The 20,577-nt window shown below is 44.0% G+C and overlaps 1 protein-coding gene and 1 long non-coding RNA gene across 28 annotated transcripts in view; one reads left to right on the top strand and one right to left on the bottom strand.

The window, feature by feature from the left end:
- ATXN2 (ataxin 2) overlaps positions 1–20,066 on the bottom strand; it is an 82,766-nt gene extending 62,700 nt beyond the window's left edge. For 14 of the 26 annotated variants that reach the window (XM_043530010.1, XM_043530007.1, XM_043530003.1 and 11 more), the window contains exon 1: positions 6,732–6,889. In XM_043530010.1, coding sequence (XP_043385945.1) covers positions 6,732–6,889 — 158 coding nt within the window. The other 12 variants (XM_043530023.1, XM_043530019.1, XM_043530017.1 and 9 more) reach the window with 7 other exon arrangements.
- Positions 6,844–10,177, top strand: LOC122463096. Of its 2 annotated transcripts, none has more exons than XR_006286090.1 (2): positions 6,844–6,976; positions 9,460–10,177. It is a non-coding gene; the product is annotated as an uncharacterized LOC122463096 (long non-coding RNA). The 2 variants fall into 2 exon arrangements; XR_006286091.1 differs by lacking the exon at positions 6,844–6,976 and adding an exon at positions 7,809–7,949.
- Positions 20,067–20,577: the final 511 nt, after the last annotated feature.

The following is a 20,577-nucleotide window of genomic DNA, read 5'->3' on the forward strand; positions in this document are numbered from 1 at the left end:
CTACAAAGGGTCCCCCCCCCCGCTTTCCTGCTGGTAAGAGCTCACCTTACCTGATCACTCTCGTTACAGTGTGTATGGTAACACCCACTGTTTCATGTTCTGTGTACATAAATCTCCCCACTGTATTTTCCACTGAATGCATCCGATGAAGTGAGCTGTAGCTCACGAAAGCTTATGCTCACAATAAATTTGTTAGTCTCTAAGGTGCCACAAGTACTCCTGTTCTTTTTGCGGATACAGACTAACATGGCTGCTACTCTGAAACCAAGATTTTAATATCATTATGCTTATATCTTGCAATGCAACCACAGTGGTACGTGCCTTCTAATAGAGGCCAATCAACTTGATGTTTCTATCCCAATAAGAAAAGGCTCAACCTCAAAGCATCCTTGCAGAAGTACAATAAATAATATTCTGAGCCATTATAATTTATTATGTTCATAGCACCCAAGAGCATATTAGATTTTAACTAAACAGAGAGATATAGATTAATGGTAAATTCTTTGGGTCAGGGACTGAGACACAACCTAAATGAATGTAACGACCAGTAAGGACAGGAGGAGGTGAGAAGGGAAAGCAATCACAGCAATCACCATGCAGATTGTCTAAGCAGTGCACATCCTGACTGTTCAGCTAAGTTTCAGACTCCAACGAGAGACTGCTGAATTGGAATTAATTTGCAAACTGGATACAATTAACTTATGCTTGAATAAAGACTGGGAGTGGATGTGTCACACAAAGTAACACTATTTCCCCTCCTACTGTTCTTGTAAACTGCTGGAAACGGCCCACCTTGATTATCACTACAAAAGGCTCCCCCCCCCCGCTCTCCTGCTGGTAATAGCTCACCTTTCCTGATCACTCTTGTTACAGTCTGTATGGTAACATGCATTGTTTCATGTTCTCTGTGTATATAAAATCTCCCCACTATATTTTCCACTGTATGCATCCGATGAAGTGAGCTGTCGCTCACGAAAGCTTATGCTCAAATAAATTTGTTAATCTCTAAGGTACCACAAGTACTCCTTTTCTTTTTACGGATACAGACTAACACGGCTGCTACTCTGAAACCTAAATTTCTAATGTAATAAATTATTACTCACTTCTTGTGAGCACTGCAGAAGTGAGGTTAAGGAGGGATTTGACTAAGAGGGTAGCAGCTGGTAGACTAAACTTGGAAATCATTCCATGCATGGTGGGGGAACAAAATCACAGATAAAAGGCACAGACGTTGTCTGTTAGAGTATGTGTCTCACAAAAGAGAGAGTTTAAGCCATTATTTTGTAGGAAGAGCGCCAAAATAGCAAACTTCTCATATCAGGTCAATATTTACATTATGAGTCTGTTGTGCTCAGAAGTCACATTGAAAATTCAGACTGTTACAAAAGGGTATTTATTATCCCATATGTGAAATAGTAAGTAAGTTTTCTTGGTAAGTAAGTTTTCTAGGTTTATAAAAGCTAAATCATACTATTTATAAATGCTACCCAATTATACTTCAGTTATTATCACCTAAGCTTCAAATATCGTACGAATATAAATACAAGCAGAAAGCAGTTCCTTTAAACTATTTAAAGAATTGTCAACTTTTATATATTTTTCTAGTTAAAAAAAACAAACATACAAAGAACACATGAATGTTTAAAGAAACGGAACTTAGTTTTCCAACAATATACATAAAGTCTCATGATTTTTCTCTAAATGGAATATTTTTGTTGGTTTCATTGATTTTGCTATACAAGACTGAACATTAGAAACATCTCCATACATACACTGCATTTAATGAAAATAGCTAGTGCAGACAGTTTAAAACAAGCAACTGCAAACTACAATTGTTAAATTTAAGAGAGCAAAGAGAAGACTTTGGGGGGCATCAATTAGTAGTACTAAGGCTTCGAAGACGATATATGGGATGAGTTGGCTCCAGAATGCTTTCCCTACAAAATAATTGCCTAGAAACTGTAAACCAGTTTCTTGTATTATAGAAATACCTTAACAGAAAATTGTACTTTCCTCCCCCCCCCCCCCCCCCCAACAGATTCTCTCAGGCCTGGTCTACACTACAAAGTCAGGTCGATGTAGTCACCTTGTGTTGACCTATTTGTACATGCATAACTGCCTGCATCTTCTGAGAACCTCTACAAAAGTCTATCTACCTCAACTGAGTTCAGCATCTTGCAAAATCAGACTGTCTTTATAAAAATGTTTGTGTACCACAGATTAAAAATCCTACATGAAGTATTAAAGCAAGATTTTTCAGTAGATTTTCTACAATACTGTCTACTTAATGCTAAACTCCTGTCCTTTTAAAGGACACTTACTCCATCCTGTAAATAAACAGTGAACACGAGGTCAAAGTTACAGCTCAGTAACTTATATCAGTGTCTCTTTTATATACCTCTTATATAAAGTAGGACAGTTGATAAGAGAGGCACTGAAGAGCCTTCTTCACATAATTGTTGCAAATCACAACCATTCATATTGTCAATTGCACTTTCTAGAAAGTATGAAACAAACATCACTGTTTATGAACATTAGTAGCAATCTACAATTAAGAGTGACCTGTAGGTTGCAAGTTATTCTGTTTGATAATTTAACAGTGTTACATTCCAGCAATATGAGTTACTAACTAATTTTATGTAGATTTTATTATAAACTTGACCACCACAGAAGATTATGTAATCCTGGAAAATATTTTACACATATAGTGCCCTCCATCCAAGGACTTCCAAGTGCTTTAAAATGGTAAGTTAAACCTTGAAGGAGCACTGAGAGATAAAATAGGAAATTATCCTAATTCGGCAGCTGAGAAAAGTGAGAAACAGAGAAATTTAGTAACTTACCCTAAATCACACAAATCAACTCCTAGTCAGACACTTTACACACGAAACAGCCCACCTTTCCCTAAAACAGTTATTAACACAATGTATAAAAATGAAAAAGTTACAGGTATTCAATAAGACACCAAGGGAATGATTACTATATCATGAAATGGTTACTGTGACAGAGGTGAAGGCTTCTAGTCAACTGAGGTCACTACTAAAAGCGTGCATGCATACAAGCACAGAGTACAGTAAGCTCTTTAGGGTAGAGAAAGTGGTGGTTTAACTTTGACTCTGGCACAACCAGTCTGCATTTTAAAAGAAGCCATTACAATAGTATCGAGGAGTTAGCATACACTGAATATTCTCAACTAGTTTCTGTCCAGGTGGGACAACCATCCTTCCTCCTGCTCTTGGTGTAGGCTTTTTGAGGAGACTACTGAAAAGTGAAAATGACTAACCTACTTCATCGCCTAAAAGGAAATCTGATAGAGAACAATTAGCATTAATAGTGAAAAAGGGAGTTTTCAATCATTTCAGCTTTAATCTGTTTATAAGCAAGGAATTTTTAAAATACTTTTAACTTACTTCCCTTTAAAACAATGTTCAGCACAGTTGGGCAATTGATCAAGATGCTAAAGTACAGAAAAACAGTTTTCTACAATTGTAACTCAACTACTCAAAGTAGACCCTGATTTAAAAGATTGTTTTAAATAACGTTGCCTGAGGACAAAAATATTGATATTTCCTCGTAATAATACAATTTTCCTTTGGATGGTGCCTCCTGATGAGACTGATGCAACTGTTTACCATTACAGGAGAGATGCAGAATAACTAAATTTATAATTGGATAAAACTGAACCTAACATCAAAATATAATTTGAGAATGTTTGACTAGCATGCTGTAGCTTGTCAGGTCTGTATACAGTGTCTGTATTTTTTGTAATAGTTTTTTCAGCGGTTGGACAGAGGATACCAACAGCATGTTATGTCCATATATGCCATATTCCACATATACAGACCATAAATAAGTATGGCATTTAACACATTTGCCGGTTTGTAAGAGACACATCTGCTTCTTTTAATGCACCTTTTTGAGAGGTTTTGTTTTCTAAATATTCTTACTGAGAGGCTGCTAATCCCCCACCCAAAACACACACAAATCTTTTTCTTATATAAGGGTAGTTATAGCAATCATTCTGAAAGCAAATCTAGTGAATTAAGCAAAGCAAGGAAGCATTCCACCCCACTGTCAAAAGAGAAGCCGGTGCTTGTCCTTACTAATTTCTACCATTATAAACGTTTTGCCTCCAATAGCGCAAATGAGCTTTATGGCCAAATTTCAACTCCTAAAAATCTGACTATCCATGCAAAGCAACAGCATGTGCATCTCAAGAATGTATTACACATGTAAACATTATGGAGTTATAAGTAATAAAAGTGTTAAGAAACCAGCTTAGCACAAGCAAGAAACAATTTAATTTTTCATTACAAAGTTTAATACCAAGGCACAAAGATTGTAAAACATATTTTTAAAAAACAAACTGGTTTTTAAACTCTGCACACAAACAGAACATACATAAAAAGAAAAGGAGCACTTGTGGCACCTTAGAGACTAACAAATTTATTTGAGCAACAGCTCATTTCATCGGATTCATCACGAAAGCTTATGCTCAAATAAATTTGTTAGTCTCTAAGGTGCCACAAGTACTCCTTTTCTTTTTACAGATACAGACTAACACGGCTGCTACTCTGAAACAGAGCATACATACAAATTTGCAGCATGAGGTAAATTTTAATAACACTGATAATCCAAAATTAAGATTTTTCTCTAAGCTACCAGTGGGAGTGTTTTAAAGGTGCTTCATTCAGCACCTTGGCAAGACTTCCAGTGAGACAAAGTCTCAATCTTACAGGATCCTTCATCTAGAAAGCTCTCAAAGTGCTGTACATAAACTGAACGTCAAGTTAACTGTCCCCGTAACAATTTATCCACTTGAAACCAAAAGGGTAACATAGGTAGGAAGAATGTAATTGCTTTCGTTGGAATTTGAGCAGGAACATGAGCTGACACCCTTTCTTTTGCACACACTCACAAAAGGGTTCACGTCCCCACTAAAATTTTAAGGGAGGAATGTTGAATGTAAGAAATCACTTCAGCAAACTGCTCAAAATGTCAATACATTTTTAGTTTGCATTGTTCTTTTCACCCTAGATCTTTTCCCCCACTTTGTTTTGTTGACTGGTAATGAAGTAAAATCCTGCTTTCAGATGTGTCCCACAACAGTTGTCTAGTATATTTTGTTTTACTGCTAGCACACAGAACTGAGTAAGAGTAGAACTGCCAAACTAGAGCATAATGGAAGAGGGAAAACTTAAATACCAAGTGCCCTGAGACCAGGAACTCCAAAAGGGAAACATTATGCATGATCTCTCAAGGTGTCAGGAGATCCAGGATACCAGAAAGTCTGCATGATGGGGAAGGGGAGGTGACAGAGGCAAGCACAACTAAACAGTGGAACCCTTTTGAAAGATGAAGAATTGGGAGCATATCTTTGCCCTGAGAATCATACCCAATCATCAAGCAAAGGATAGCAGCTCTGATACAGGGTCAGAAGTAGGGAGCTTACTGCAGGGGGAGTCTCAGTACCAACAGTGGGCGATGAGAACACCTGACAAGAAAAACGTCTTCACATTAGGAACTTGGATGGCATTTCACTCCATGAGCAAGTGTGCTTAAAAACCTCGTCTCCTCTGCAGGGTTAACGTGAATCACCTTCACCGGCATCTGCAGACTCGGACACTTTAAGCAGTGCCCCTATCAGGCGGCCCGGCGGGGACGAGCCGCCTACTGCAGTGCGAGCCGCCGGGCTGGAGCAGACTCACTACGCGGGTCTCAATACAACGCCTATTTCGAAAATAAAATGGTCACCTCTGTACCGGCAGCAGGCGCGCCGGCCTGGCTGCGGGCAGGGCGCCCATTCGCTGGCCCGGGGCCTCCTTCCCCCACCCTCGCAGGTGGGGTTTAGTCCCCTCCTCCCGCAAGCGGGACCCGCCCGCCCGCCGGCCGGCCGAGCGAGCCCCTCACCGGCACCTTCCGGCCTTAGGCCGCACGACGGGAGCTGGCCCCCTCCGCGAGCCGGCCCCCTCCGCGAGCCGGCCTTGGCTTTGCTGCAGCCTCGGCCTGGGGAAGCAGAGGCCTAGCAGCGCCTGCTCCACTGCGGAGCCACCAGCCCCCGAGTGGGCTGCCCCTCCCCGGCCGCGCCGCTGCCCTCCCCCCGCCTCCAGGGCCGGGGCCCCTTCACCCCCCTCCCCGCGATGCCAGGCCCAGCCCCCCCCTCCAGAGCCGGGGGCCCCTTCACCCCCCTCCCCCCGGCGATGCCAGGCCCAGCCCCTTCACCCCCCTCCCCCCGGCGATGCCAGGCCCAGCCCCTCCCCCCCTCCAGAGCCGGGGGCCCCTTCACCCCCCTCCCCCCGGTGATGCCAGGCCCAGCCCCCGCCTCCAGAACCGGGGGCCCCTTCACCCTCCTCCCCTCGGCGATGCCAGGCCCAGCCCCCCCCCCAGGGCCAGGTGCCCTTCACCCTCCCCGCGATGCCAGGCCCAGCCCCCGCCTCCAGGGCCGGGGGCCCCTTCACCCTCCCCGCGATGCCAGGCCCAGCCCCCGCCCCGGGCCGGGTGCCCCTGCCCCCTGCCCGGCATCTCCGGCGGACTAGACCCACCCACCCCATCGCCCCCGCTCCGCCGCCTCGCCGCGGCCTAGCAGGGAAAGGGAATCAGCGCCCGGCCCGCGCCGCGTCCTCTGTCGCGCCCCCTCCCTCCCTTCCAGGCCGGGGGCCGCTGAAGGCCCGCGCGGAAGCGCTGCTCTGCGGCCCGGTCTCCCCCCGCCCAGGCCCGCGCCCCAGACCCACCTGCCCATATTCTGCCGCCCGCCGCCGCCGCCTCCCCCCGCTGCTGCCGGGATGCCGGGGCCGCTGCTGCCGCCGCCGCCGCCGCCGGGCGGTTTGCGGTTGTTGCCGGCGGCCTGGGCCGCCTGCTGCTGCTGCTGCTGCTGCTGCTTGAGGGACATGGCGAAGGGGCCGGGCCGGGGCCTGCTGCGCTCGCTCGCTTGCTGCTCCGGAGCCGCCGCTGTCTCGGCCGGTTGCTCCCAAACAGTGTGAGCCGGGCCGGGAGGGAGGGAGGGGGAGCGCGAGCGCGCGGGCAGCGGGGCGCGGAGGGATCCGGCGGGGGGAGGGGAGGCGCGCTGCGTACCTGCCCGCCCAGCCCTGCCCGCCGCTTGACAGCGCCCCGCCGGGCGGCCGCGCCCAGCCCCGCGGCCCGGGGGACCCGGCCGGGGGCGTTCGGGAGCCCGGCTCCGCTCCGCCCCGCCGCCGGGAGCCTCCCCGCGGCCGGACTCTTTACGGGAAGTCGGAAGGGTCTGAGCGGGGAAGTGGCGGGTGAAGGGGCGGCCGGGGAGCGAGCGCCGGCCGGGACACGTGAGGCGGCCGGGGACGGGCTCAGCGACACCGGCGGCGGCACCAACGCCGGCAGGGCGACGCTCCGTCGTCCCCGTCCCCCCCCCCGCGCCGCGCTGGCTCGTTCCCTGCCGGGGTGTGGGCGGCCCCCAGCCCGGCCCAGGCGCTCTTCGGCGCCGCTGGAGGGGAGCTGGCGCAGCAGCGCTCCCCGCCGATGCTCCCTCGGCCCGGCCCGCCCTCCAGCACCGCCGGGGCAGGGAAGTAGAGGCAGCTGCGCGGCACCTACCTCAGCGCGGGCCCCGCCCGCCCGTCCCTCCCCGGCGGAGCGCTGGGCCCCCGGCCGCCCTCCCTGCAGCAGCCGCAGACCCCGCTGCCGGGCAGCTGAGGGCTCAGTGGAGCCCCCTGGGACGAGGCTGGGACCACAGGCGCTCCCCTGGGACGAGTTACCTCCGGCTGCTCCGCAGCTTGCTCCGCCGGTGTCTGCTCCCGCTCCGGTTACCTGCTGGGGTTGTAGCTGTTGAGGGCCCAGCCCTGCAATAGGGTCCGCTAGCAGAGACTTCTGCCCTCCTGGGACCTGGCAGACTTCCCGGAGGCAGAGCAGGCTCCTGATTGCAGGATTAGGGCATTAGATGGTTTTTTTTTTTTTAAAAAAAAAAAATGGGCCCAGACCTCGAGGTTTGTAATGCACTGTGTTCATAGGGTGCTGTGTGTTATTTCAAGTTTATGAACACTGTATGCCCCTCCTCCCATAAATTCACACATTTTAGAGGACTGCTAATAGATAAAACAATTATGGGAATTAGTGGTTAATAATTATATTGTGCCTTACATCTTCAAATCACTTTTGCAAACATTCTTAAAACTCCTGTGAGGAAGATAAATACAGTATACCTGTTTTACCCAAGGAAAACGGAGATGGAGGTTAAGCCTTTTACTAGTTCTAGCTACAGAATTGACCTCAGGTAACATTTAAAAATCTTTGCTTCCCTCTTTGCTGGAGCACATAGGCATGCAGCTGACCCTGGAGCTGTAACATTCCCTCATCTCTCTGGATTTTAGGAAACTGTTTCCTTCACCTGAAGGAGGAAGTGAGGCAGCTCAGATTACAGTTGTGTATGACATCACTCTTCAGAGCCTCCACCAGAGAAGGAAATAAGGATCTAATATTTGTATAAAAGACATTTGAAAAAAAGCTCAAGCCCATCTGCAGTCAGAAAAGTAGTAAAGGAACAAATCGTTCTTTTGCCTTTGCATTTCACCTTTTAAAAGACTTATCCAAGGCTACACTGAGGTTCTTAATTTCAGTCCGCTTAACCAAATTGCCCCAGCTACCAAACAAAAAACCAACAAACTCAAATGATATATGCAAACTTCTAAACAAGTAGTTTAGAATTTTGAGGAATCAGTAGTCCTTTAAATGTAGATTTACCACATAACATCAGTAACTGATTACAGCATTAGGTTTGTATTTAAACAAAGCTGAAATGGATCCCACTGGGTTATCACATTTTGCCAACTCCTTCAGTAATTAAGATTCTTAATTTTTTTTAAATGCAGTTTAAGACATTCAAAAAAAACTTTATACAGTTAATGTTGGATTGCCATAATTGGCAGAAGGCAGGACATACTGTAAGTGCTGAAATGCCAACTAACCCTGGTTGCAAGACATTTTATTAATGTATGGTATTGAACATCAGCCAATCTTAAACATAAATTTTAACTTTAGATCTCTTTGAGGTGTTCCTTGTACCGGTTACTTTATTCTACTTGTCATTTCCAGAAGCACAGAAGTTCAGCCAATTCATTCTAATATGTAAAAATAAAATCTGGACTGACCTGCTAAAAGTCTGTCATGTACATAATTAGCATGAACAGATGGAATTTCAAAACCAGAAGAATAAATTGATTTATAACCATGGTTACTCAAAATTCTTGAGGCTAATCTATTCATGGAAACTCTCTAGGAATCCCAGAGAATGGAAGTGTAATAAAAAGGAATGCTGCTAGGCAGGCATTATTTATACACCTTGCTTGTAAATCAAGTTTTCCTATAGGTTTGGCAGAGTTGTGGGTGGTAAAACACCATGGTAAGAAACCCAGCAACATTTAAGTTTCTTAAATTAGAATTTCCCCCACATGTGTACACTTTTGGCTGCTAAGTTTCTTGTTTTGTTTTATCTTACAGGCCTGAATAATGATGTGGTGACATTATTGGCTGGGTGACAGTAGATGCCAACTGAAGTGGACACAGAAGAAAGAATTCTTTATATTTAATTGGAAATGCTTGCACTGTGTGGAGCCAGATATTTAAAGCTCTCTTTTTTCTCCCCTTTTCAGTAAGTTTTGTGGGGAACTAGTGATTTCATAACCGCAGGAATTAAAAGTCATGAACATCAAGTATTTATGCAGTTTGTGGAAGAGACTTCTGTATGCAGCGTTGGAGACCGCTAAAGTTACCCCAGCACAGGTTTCAATGACATTTGCAGCAAAATTAGTCTTATGCCAAAACGCTGTAACGCACCTGGTGCCTGCTACTAGAGATGATCTTGAGCCTTAAATAATTTAAAAAAAAAAAAAAGTTATTTTCTTTAAAGGCAACCTGCATATTTTTATAAAGTGAAGCAAGTATCCTGAACACCTAAATTAGACTAAGGTCTTCAGAGCATTGCCTGAAGAGGTCATCATACATACAGTTCCTAGTAATACGGTGCTTTAATCATGACAGGGGCCTCAACAGGCTACTACAATACAAATAATGTAGCAGTTAAGAGACTTTCAAGCTTGTTTCAAGGCATATTTTAGATCTTTCAGTTTAGTTGGAGCTGAAAAGGATTGTGTCTAGTGATGTACCAGTGTGCCCCAAATGTAAAGGAAATGACAAGATACAATTAAAGCAAGTAAAATTGACAACATACAATTGATTATTCAATAGATTTTTGCATATTAAATTTTAATTCTAGAAAAATATTTTAAGTAAGAGCATACTATCAGTTTGATATGCAGGTACTAAACACTTATCTGATCCAGAAACAAAGCTAGAAAGAAAGTGTCAATAGCATGATCTGGCGTGCATGAGATTGACAGTCTGAGATTGCAGTTCAGAGATGCTGGAATGAGTGCACTTGGGATGCATTGCCATAGGCTGCTTCCAAGAGATCTAGTATGAATGCAGATATTTAAACAAATTTTCTTTAACATTTTGGGTATTGTATAAAAACAGTCTCTTGTTAATGCCTGGTATAGCAACCTGGGTGTTAAGTGATTGATGTCTACTGGAGTTCCTCAGTGACTGCCTTTAAGGACATTGGACCTGTAATAGGAAAACTGAGAACCAGTTAGAGAGAGACTCCCTCTCAATCCCACATCTTTCTGCCAACTTCTAGTGCTGAGTACATGATTTTTTATGTTCTGCCTATCCCTCTTCTGTGAGGTTTGTTTCCTCTCCCTTGCATACTCTAATCTCTCTAGTCACTTTGCAGTTTGGCTCTGTTGATCTATGAGTTTTGCCTCTACTCTTTCTGGTGAGATCTGCAAGTTTGATCACAAGTGAATGTGTGCCAAAGAAAGACTTACGTCAAGAGAGACGAGACAGCCAATTAGTTTAATCAAAAAAGTCTCTAAATCCCGATGGCCAAATTCAGACCTCGACTTGGATTAAAAAAAATGGCACATGCCACACAGCATCTGTAACATCACCTGGATGTTTTCTGTAGAATGCAGTTTAAGAACCATTGTTTTCAGGGCATACTACAAATCGCTTTTATTTTTGTTGGCTGTCCCTTGACTTGTTTTTCCCTTTCCACACTAATCTTTGCACGAGTTGAGAAGTGTTCTCTTTTGTTGGTTATTGCTCATGGTTATTGCGTTTGCCTTTGTGCCAGATGCAGCTGGTGTTGTCCAACTGTGTAGTTCAGTTGTCTGTATTTAGGTGGGTTTTTAATACTTCGTACTGCCAGTTTTATATTGCCTTTGGATACCTTCAGCAGGCACCTTATATATTAGACAATTCAGCATGACTGATTTATGTACAGGTTTAGCTAGGGGAAGGATCAGGAGTCAAGAAGCTTTCGAAGAACGCAACTATTTATGATAAATTATCTTATTTTACAGCAATTGATGGGTCTGAGGCTCTCATGAATTCAATCTCTATCTCTAATCATATGATCATTCTTTACCTGGTATTGTTCTCTTGTAGGAACCATTGAGGAGGGGACCATATTTAACAAGGTGATGCACACATGCCTGTGATGATGCAGCTGACAGTAACACTCTGCTTTTATATAAGCAATGCTAACAGCTTAAATCCCTAATTATAATGGAAGTTGATCTTTAACAAAAATATTCAGAAAGAGACTAAGTAACTTCTTTCCCAAATTCATTCTCCTACTTTGAGACACAAATTTTAGTTCTCTGTTCAAGCACCTAAAAGTCCCTCTGTCAAAGGAAGAGAAAAATACATCCAGGAAAGATATCTTAACTAGCCAGTGAAGCGAATGTTTATTTTACATGAGGAAACCTGAATGAGATACCTACACAACAGTGAACAAAAACAAAGCTCTGTTTTAGAACTGGCAGGTGAGTCAAAAGATGAGCAGTTTCTCTCCTGTTGATGAGAGAAAAGCTTTCCAGCCACATGGAGCTCTTCAGATCTGGGACAGGTACTCCGAGAGCTGAAGAAGAGCTGGGAGGCCTGAAAGCTTGTCTCTCTCACCAATAGAAGGTGGTCCAATAAAGATCTCACCCACCTAGTCTCTGTAATATCCCAGGACTGAGGCAGCTACAGCTGCACTGCTACATATTTGACTCCTTCATTCTCTCTCCTCCCCTCCCACCCCATTGCCATATAGTATCTCCTCATTGCTTGGAATTCCGAAAGTGATTTACTAACTCCCACAGCGTACATTTCTGGAGGTATGTCTATCGTTTTGGTAATTCTTTCTTACAGTTGAACTACCATCAGTGCAGTTCCACCACTCATGTAGACCAGCCACCAGCATTTAAAACCACCATGAAGTCATCCAGCTCAAAGGAGAGGTCGGTGACAAAGGCTAAAATGCCGATGGTTAATCTAAACTAGCATTTTAACTGTTGCTGCCACCAGTGGGAGATTTTAAGAAAAATGTTAATATAGATAAGGCCTTGGACAAAAGCTACAGAGATGTGACAAGCATATTTTGCCAGCTACAACCACCATTTTTTTTTTTAATTAAAGTTAATCTCAGGAATGGACCATTTAAACAAGAGCATGTTTTCTAGGGGAGGATCGTGGTCCAGCAGGGAGAGCACTAGGAGTCTGATCTGATTGTCACTAGAAAAAATGTGGAAAAACTTACATTAAATTTAGTGCGAATTGAATTGGGCACAGGACTACAAATCAGGAGACTGTTCCGCTCCCACCTCTGCCAAGCAATTTACTGTTCATTCTGTGGCATGTCATTTCACCATTATTACTAACCCTTCTTCATAAATGCATTTTGATTAGCTGCAGATAAAAAAATCCCAAGTATTACTACTAGAAGGTAGCAGTAGGTAAAGCAACTATTACCTCAAAGCTTATCTCCAGTATAGTTCTACAGGCATCATGCTCTCAAACTCTTCTACAGAGCACATGTGCATCTCAAGGTAGATGACACAGAGCCTCCTAACCTAGTCAGGACTGCAATCCTACACCTCCAAAAGCGGTTACATAGTGTACATCAACACTATATGAACTATACCCTAGTTCATGCTCATAGCTACGCTGGTGTGAGCCCATAGCATATAGAAGCAGCCTGCACTGACAGAAGGAGCTTTTCTGTTGGTGTAGGAACTCCACCTTCCTGAGCAACAGTAGCTAGGTTGATGGAAGCATTCTTCTGTTGACAGAGGTGCCTCTATCCTAGGGGTTAGGTTGTCATAGTTACAGCTCTCAGGGGGGTGTATTTTTCACACCCCTGACTGACATAGCTACGTAAACCTAAATTTTAAGTGTCGGCCAGGCCATAGATACTTCAGTATACCCCTCTTCCATCTATGCAGCCAGTTTATCATTCTCAGAACCAAATTACTGCTTTAGAAACAAGGAGTTCACTCAATGGAGAAAAAGGTTGCATTTAACAGGTGATAGGTCAGACCCCTCATACCAGCAATGCAGGGGGAGGACATTCAGGACACGATATTCACTTAGCAGGTGGATTGCAATCTGGTTTTCTTTGATACTCTTTCTGGGTCTGTTGGTTTCATCTTAGTTTCCTCTCTGATAGTTCCCCTGGTTTCCTTATTAAAGTTTCCTTGCTAACTGTTCCTCTCTGGTCCTGAACGGGGTTTCCTGCTGGCCTTTCTTCCAACCCATGCTCCAACTGCCACAGATGCTTTAGGTTCCCACATTCCATCCCTTGACATGCTGCTCGCTGTTTGAAGCGGAGACGAGAAAGGATATGGTGGTGTATATAGCTATGAACTTTGTGGTGCCTTGTTTTCTTTGTTCCACTGCTTTACATTCTGAAAGTTTTCCATGAGTGGGTTTCAGCAGCCACTTTGATCTCAGCTGCTGCAGCCTGTTACAGAGTAACACACACCATGCTCTCTCTTGTTCATTCCTGTCCTTTTCCTTAGTCTAAAATAAAAGTCCTCAGATCAAAAGGGAAGGCTCTGCTCTACATACAGAGCAACAGCACAGCAGGCTGCATCTTGCTCTTGTGGTTTCAATGGCCTTGAAGGCCAGTTCACAAAGGTTAGGCTGGATTGTGCCATTGGCCAAGCCACAAGCCATGTGGTCAATTGTTCTGACTTGCACCCAGAACAGGAACCAGATGACTGACCCATCCATACCCCAGGGCTCATAGGAAGGAGGGATCACCTCCCTTCTATCTTACCTAGGTTTATGGATTTGATTGCCTTGACCTCTCCTGTAGGATTTGCTCTGCTGATTCCACTAGGAAACCTGAATGTTTATATAAAGAATATAGTGCTAAAAAATGAAGTGTCACAAGAAATCCTCCCCTCCTTGCAGAGACAGTACAATGTCCCAGCTGCTTCCGTTATAGCCTTTTCCACCCAGTCAAGTCAGAAAGGAGACTTTTCTGACATTTAACCCAGGTATTGATACATTCCTACAGCAGTGACACTGCAAACATGGATGGGAATGAAAGGGGACTATGGTGTACTCTTGGAATTCAGGCTCAGGGATATGCTAAGCTAGTTTTGGTACAAAATTGCCACTTCAGACAATGGGCAACAGCACTGGAGATTTCCAACACTGCCCCACTGGCAGAGAAAAATTTCTTTACACTCCATGGCCCTTTACTGAAACAGCCACACCAACGAGGACATCAGCTGAAATGGCAATTTTAAAATGTTATTTATTCATCACAGATACCTGCCCATTAGAAACTGATTCAGCACCAAACTCACTTCACGTAGACTGCCAGCAGCTTGTAACAGCTTTCGGTCACACCTGACCAGCCCTGAATCTGAACCGGTGCCCTGGACTTCTGGCTGTGATGTTTCAATGGGTTTTGTCTTTGCCACTGGTGGCTAGAGAGAAACTTAAACTGCTACATAACCAGCAGACAAGAGCCATCAATTCAGGGCCATAATCTTTGCTGCATGTGTTCTATCTCTTGGCAGATTGATGCTACAGTATCTAGAGAGAGCGCTAAACTCAGCTACTGGAACTGCTCTCAGCGGCTTCAATACATTGTATTACTAAAGCTTTGCTACCCCTGACATTTACTCATCTGTTTCTGTCTGATGTGCTGGAGGGAGCTCTTGGGTGCTCCCATAACCTCTTAGCAAACATATGCAGCCAAACTGAAGAGGTCTGAGGTGATTTCCATCTAGGGTGACCAGACAGAAAGTGTGAAAAGTCAGGAGGGGGGGTGGGGGTAATACGCGCCGATATAAGAAAAAGCCCCAAATATTGGGAGTGTCCCTATAAAATCAGGACATCTGGTCACCGTATTTCCCTCTCTGATGGAGTCAAACCGTAAACACTAGGTCAGCCCTGCAAGAGATGATATCCCTGAGGCTCACACAAATATTTATGGACCGCAAGGTGCCTGTCTTTGGAATGGATCAGATGGGATCAACTGGATAGCATTTTCAGAAGTTTTTTCACAAACAAGGACCCTCCAGTTGCCTTACAAGGAATTATACCAATGCCTAATGCAAGTTATCCATGCTGCACACTACACTGTGCTAGCAATATACTCTGGGCCACCTTCAGGAACTGAGATACATTGTGAGCAAAAGGGCTGATTTGCCAAATTGTCTTCTTCCTTGGTTACCAGAGCACTTTTCCCCCACCCCCCAACTAGGGAAACAGATGAATAGATTCCATGTGCTCTCACCCTATCCTGCCTGCAGGCTCATAACATTTGGGGAACTGGCCTTGTCACAGGGTCTGGGGGGAATTTGGTAGGAGCCCCTTGTTAAAATGTTGGCAGCGCATCACTAGTGTCTGTGGTAGTTTATCAAGTAGCTTTGTTTGGCTGTGAACACTACATTCGTGCATGAGAACTGTATGGCGAAAGTGACCACAAACCAAAGTGCCACTAAGTTTCATTTCATTATCCAAGCTAAGCGATGCTAAAACTGCATAAATGGTGAAGTGATTTTTTGCAGTTCTCTAACTGGCATCAGGTAAGGGTTTTCTTCTAATATCTGAATTTTAACCTGGCAGTGTGCCTTTAATAGGCTCTCTATGGACTTCGCTACACCCTCACTGTAGGTAACCCTGCCAGTCATGAGGTTTGACACATTCGAGAACACCACTGCTCCGTGCAGTCTGGAATCATGCATCCAGTCACGGCTGATGGTGCTTCACAGAAGTGAAAGAGGCATAGGGCCTGGTTTTCAGAAGCACTGAGCGCCCACAACTCCACTTATGGGAGCTATGGGTATTTAGCATGTCCAAAAAAAGCAGGGCCCCCAAGCACACCTATGCACCCACCTAACCAAAATGCTATGCCACAAGGGAGAACTCTTGTCCATCCTCCTATAATCATGTCCCACCTTCAGGTCTTTGTATTGAGTGCTTTTCTATTCTTTGCAGTGGTGCTAGCTAAAACTATGATCATGATTATCTAATCCTCTGAACTGCTGCTAACCATTTGACCCAAGGATCTCTATAGAGTGCCACAATTTGAATACATCTTGTATATTCCCATGGGGTATTCTAAAAGCTTAATATTTATCTAGTACTTTACCTCTTCAGGGCACTGTTCAATATATCAAAAAATCAATCAATCATTGTAACTTCAAGGCAGGTAAATGCTGTACCCTTGTACAGCTAGGTTATGTCTTATACAAGAAATCAAGATTAGAAGGCAGGAATTTCTGCTTCCAGACTTGTATTCAGTTCACCAGATCATGCTGCCTCACTGAACAGCATAGCCCATTTTGGATTTCTCAAAATGACCTCATTAAGTGGTGGTACAACTAAAGTGCTTTTGACAGGGAAGCAGTCAAAGTCATTTGGAGGTCTCCTGGTTACAGACAATCCTATACTGTTTAATTCCATTTGCAGAGGGAAAACCCTTGGTGAGATTAGACTTCACTTTAACAATCAGTCAGTTCAGCCCTGCAGGGAGGCTGTTCGCACTAGTTTGTTACCATGCCAACAGGCAGTCATTCAGTCATACCTATCACACCTCAGATGGACTATTACTACTCTTATAAGTGACCTCCTCAATAGGTTTCAGAGTGGTAGCCGTGTTAGTCTGTATCAGCAAAAAGAACGAGTAGTACTTGTGGCACCTTAGAGACTAACAAATGTATTTGGGCATAAGCTTTTGTGGGCTAAAACCCACTTCATCGGATGCATGCAGTGGAAAAATACAGTAGGAAGATATATATAGATATACACACACACACACGCCCCATGAAAAAATGGGTGTTGCCACACCAAATAGGGACTCCATACTGGAAACAGACAATTCATATCGCCCCCCCACCCCCGCACATACACGGATTTTAACCTAGACTTCAATATTCTTGGGTTTCACCTGTACTGAAACGTCAAACATATGCCATGTCATTCAAAAAATCGGTCTGATCACATTTAATGCACTAGGCATATTTGCCACATTTTGTCTTACATTTATGGAACTCTACATTCTTTGCCATGCTGTCTTAAAGAGCATCCTCAAATCATGTTTAAGATTCCTTTGCCTAGGTTACTACTACAGAAAGGATTTAATGATTTACTTTTTACTCATCTTGGCAAAAGAATCCAAACTGACCAGTTTTATTTTCTGGCCACCGTCAGTTATTCAATTTTTACAGGATGAATATCTCCTTATTGGATTCCTTTCTGTTGTTACAAGCTTGTTGCATCTCATCTTAAATTAATCCCCAATCCTGCAGACACGTATCCACGTGCTTAACTAAGATTGTACATATTCCCCCATGGACTTTCCTAGGACTTCTCAGGTGCTTAAAGTTAAGTGTGTACCTAAGTGTTTGCAGTATCAGGGCCTCAGACTAAGCTCTTTGGGGCAAGTACTTTTTAAACCTATGTTCATACAGCACCTAGAACAATAGCGTCCTGATCCAGACTGGGCCCTTTGAGGATTGCTGTTAAAAAAAAAAAAAGTGTCTATCTTTTTCACCAAAATATGGGGATTCTACTGGCGCTTGACAATCCCAGGTTGTACTGCTTCTCGGCTGCCTTTAGTCAGCACAACAATCTTTCTATCCCCCTTAGCCAATGCAGATTTGTACCCACAACACATTCTTGTAAGGGTGAAATATGGGTTTTGTTGCATTTTACCGTTATGTAGTTATTCACTGTAAAGATTCTGTGGCAGATTAGATACTACATCTGCAGATTTCGATTTTACATTGTTTTGGGAGTGGGGAATGGAAGGAAGAACAGAGGCTGTGAACAATGTGCAGAAATCCTGCATTTAGTCCAAGACTCTCAAGTGTCCTTTTTCCAGTGTCTTAGATTAGAAAATAGAAGATTTCTCAAACATATATGGGTTTATCTTGATCCTACAACCCTGTCGTTTCACTGAGCGAGAGATCATGTTCGGAGGTTTGGTAGCCTCACATGCAAACAGCACAAGGTTGTGTATAGATTGCTAAGGACCGTCCAAGCTTCGCATTCAGAAATACAAAGCATTACCTGTGAACGTAGGGGCGTCAACAGCAGGGGAGCCCAATTGCTAGGCTAGATACTTTCCAAAGCAACACCACAATGAACATGCAGGGACAGTCCTATCACTGAACATTATGGATCCAGACAGTTCATGTGCAAGTGACACGGAAAAGTCATGTCTCTAGTGACAAATACAGGACACATTTAGTAGGGAAAGTCATATATTTAGGATGATTCTTAGGGAAGCAATTTAAGCCCAATAGTAGCGATGACTGCTGTTTAACAGGGATGTTAATTCTGCTTAATAGGAACAGCTTCAGCTGATTTATAGCATCATAAAAATGTCGGGCAGGAAGGGACCTTGAGAGGTCATCTAGTCCAGCCCCCTGTTCTGAGGCAGGGCCAAGTATACTTAGGCCATTCCTGACAAGTGCTTGTCCAGCCTGTTCTTACAAACCTCCAGTGACAGGGATTCCACAACCTCCCTTAAAAGCCTATTCCAGTGCTTAACTATTCTTAGCAATGGAAAGTTTTCCCAAATATCTAACCTAAACCTCCCTTGCTGCAGATTAAGGCCATTATTTTTTGTCCTGCCTTTGGTGGACACTGAACAACTGATCACCATCCTCTTTCTAAACCACCTTTGACATTGTTGAAGACTGATCAGGTTCTCCCTCATTTTTTTCCCCCTCTCTCAAAACTAAACAGGCCCAGTTTGTTTATCCTTTCCTCATAAGACAGGATTTCTAAACCTCTGATCATTTTTGTTGCTCTCCTCTGGACTCTCTCCAATTGGTCCACATCTTTCCTAAAGTGGGATACCCAAAATTGGACACTGCACTCCAGCTGAGGCCCCACCCCTGCCAAGCAGCGTGGGACAACTACATCTCATATACAACAGTTCTATTAATACACCTCAGAATATTAGATTTTTTTTTTTTTGCATGCAACAGCATCACATTGTTGGCTCACTTCCATATAGTGATTGAGCGGAGTACTTCCCTAGCACTGGTCTCCAGTGTTAGAATTGCTCCCTCCACATCATCTCCATGTATTGGGCTTCTAAGCTAGGCAACTCCTAACTACCTCTTCCATAAAGAGCAGAGTCAAAGCCTTTCTTTGGGCAGACTATCCCACCTCCCAGCATCAGGGGTCTAGCCATTAACATAACAGGTTCAGTAGCATTCCAGAGGAACATATTACTATTAAAATAGCATCTTTAGTCAGTCAGGAATGCCACTTAATGAGGACTAAAAAGTCAGCCAAAAGAGCATCCCAATTAAGTGAACTCAGCAGTATCAGAAGTAGTAACCAGCATTAAAAATAGTTTAGTATTACAGTCAAGATCCACAGATGAAGAACAAGAGGTACATGATTTAACATGAACAGTTACAAATAAATAAGTACTTTCCCCATCACTCACCAACCACATTCTGGAATCAGGAATCCATACAATCTCTAGTACAGTAGTGACCCATAACAGTAACAAAACCATTACACCACTGAACCTACAAAAATGCCCAAACAAACCCTCAAATTACTCAACCCGTGCAAGTCTACCCACTTGCAAAATAACTACATTCCAAGACACAAATACAAGTAAAATCATTACTGTGCATTAATCTTACCACAGTTAGGAAAAACCCCAGCTAACAGGAACAAACCTTTACCTGCTCCACATCAAACACCACCTCTACCTCATTAGGGCAACAATTCAGTCACCTGTTGCAGCTTTATAGTAGCTATTGTCCCTGGGACAAGTTCAACAAGAATTAACTTCCTGATGGGGGAATCAACATTCTTTTCCTTCATGGGTTTGGCTATTTTACCTGATTGGGTGTGGAAGAAATCTCATTGTCCCATGAATTGCCCAAAAGATAGCTGTAAAACTCCCTGGTAACAATAAATGCTTTGGTGTTTGTTTTCTAACTAAATTATCAATCAATCACTTCCAGGTCAGCAAGGAGCAAAGCTATAAAAGCTTCCCTATTCTGTCCGTAGAAGTGCAGGTGTAGCTGTGCTTAAATGAAAGCAGAGGGTGGCTGGGAAGGGTGCCTGAAACGTAAAACTATAGCTTGATTTGCCTGTAGAGGAAAATAGGGATGTTTTAGCAAAACCACAATCACTTAGAGTTTCACTGTTGTCACCATACTCAACACCAGGGCTGCTCAGAACTTCATGGTGATAGTGATTCAGAACTCAGTTCTCTGCAAACACAAG

The sequence above is a fragment of the Chelonia mydas genome, chromosome 15 (genome assembly GCF_015237465.2).
Source record: "Chelonia mydas isolate rCheMyd1 chromosome 15, rCheMyd1.pri.v2, whole genome shotgun sequence".
Lineage (NCBI taxonomy): Eukaryota > Metazoa > Chordata > Testudines > Cheloniidae > Chelonia > Chelonia mydas.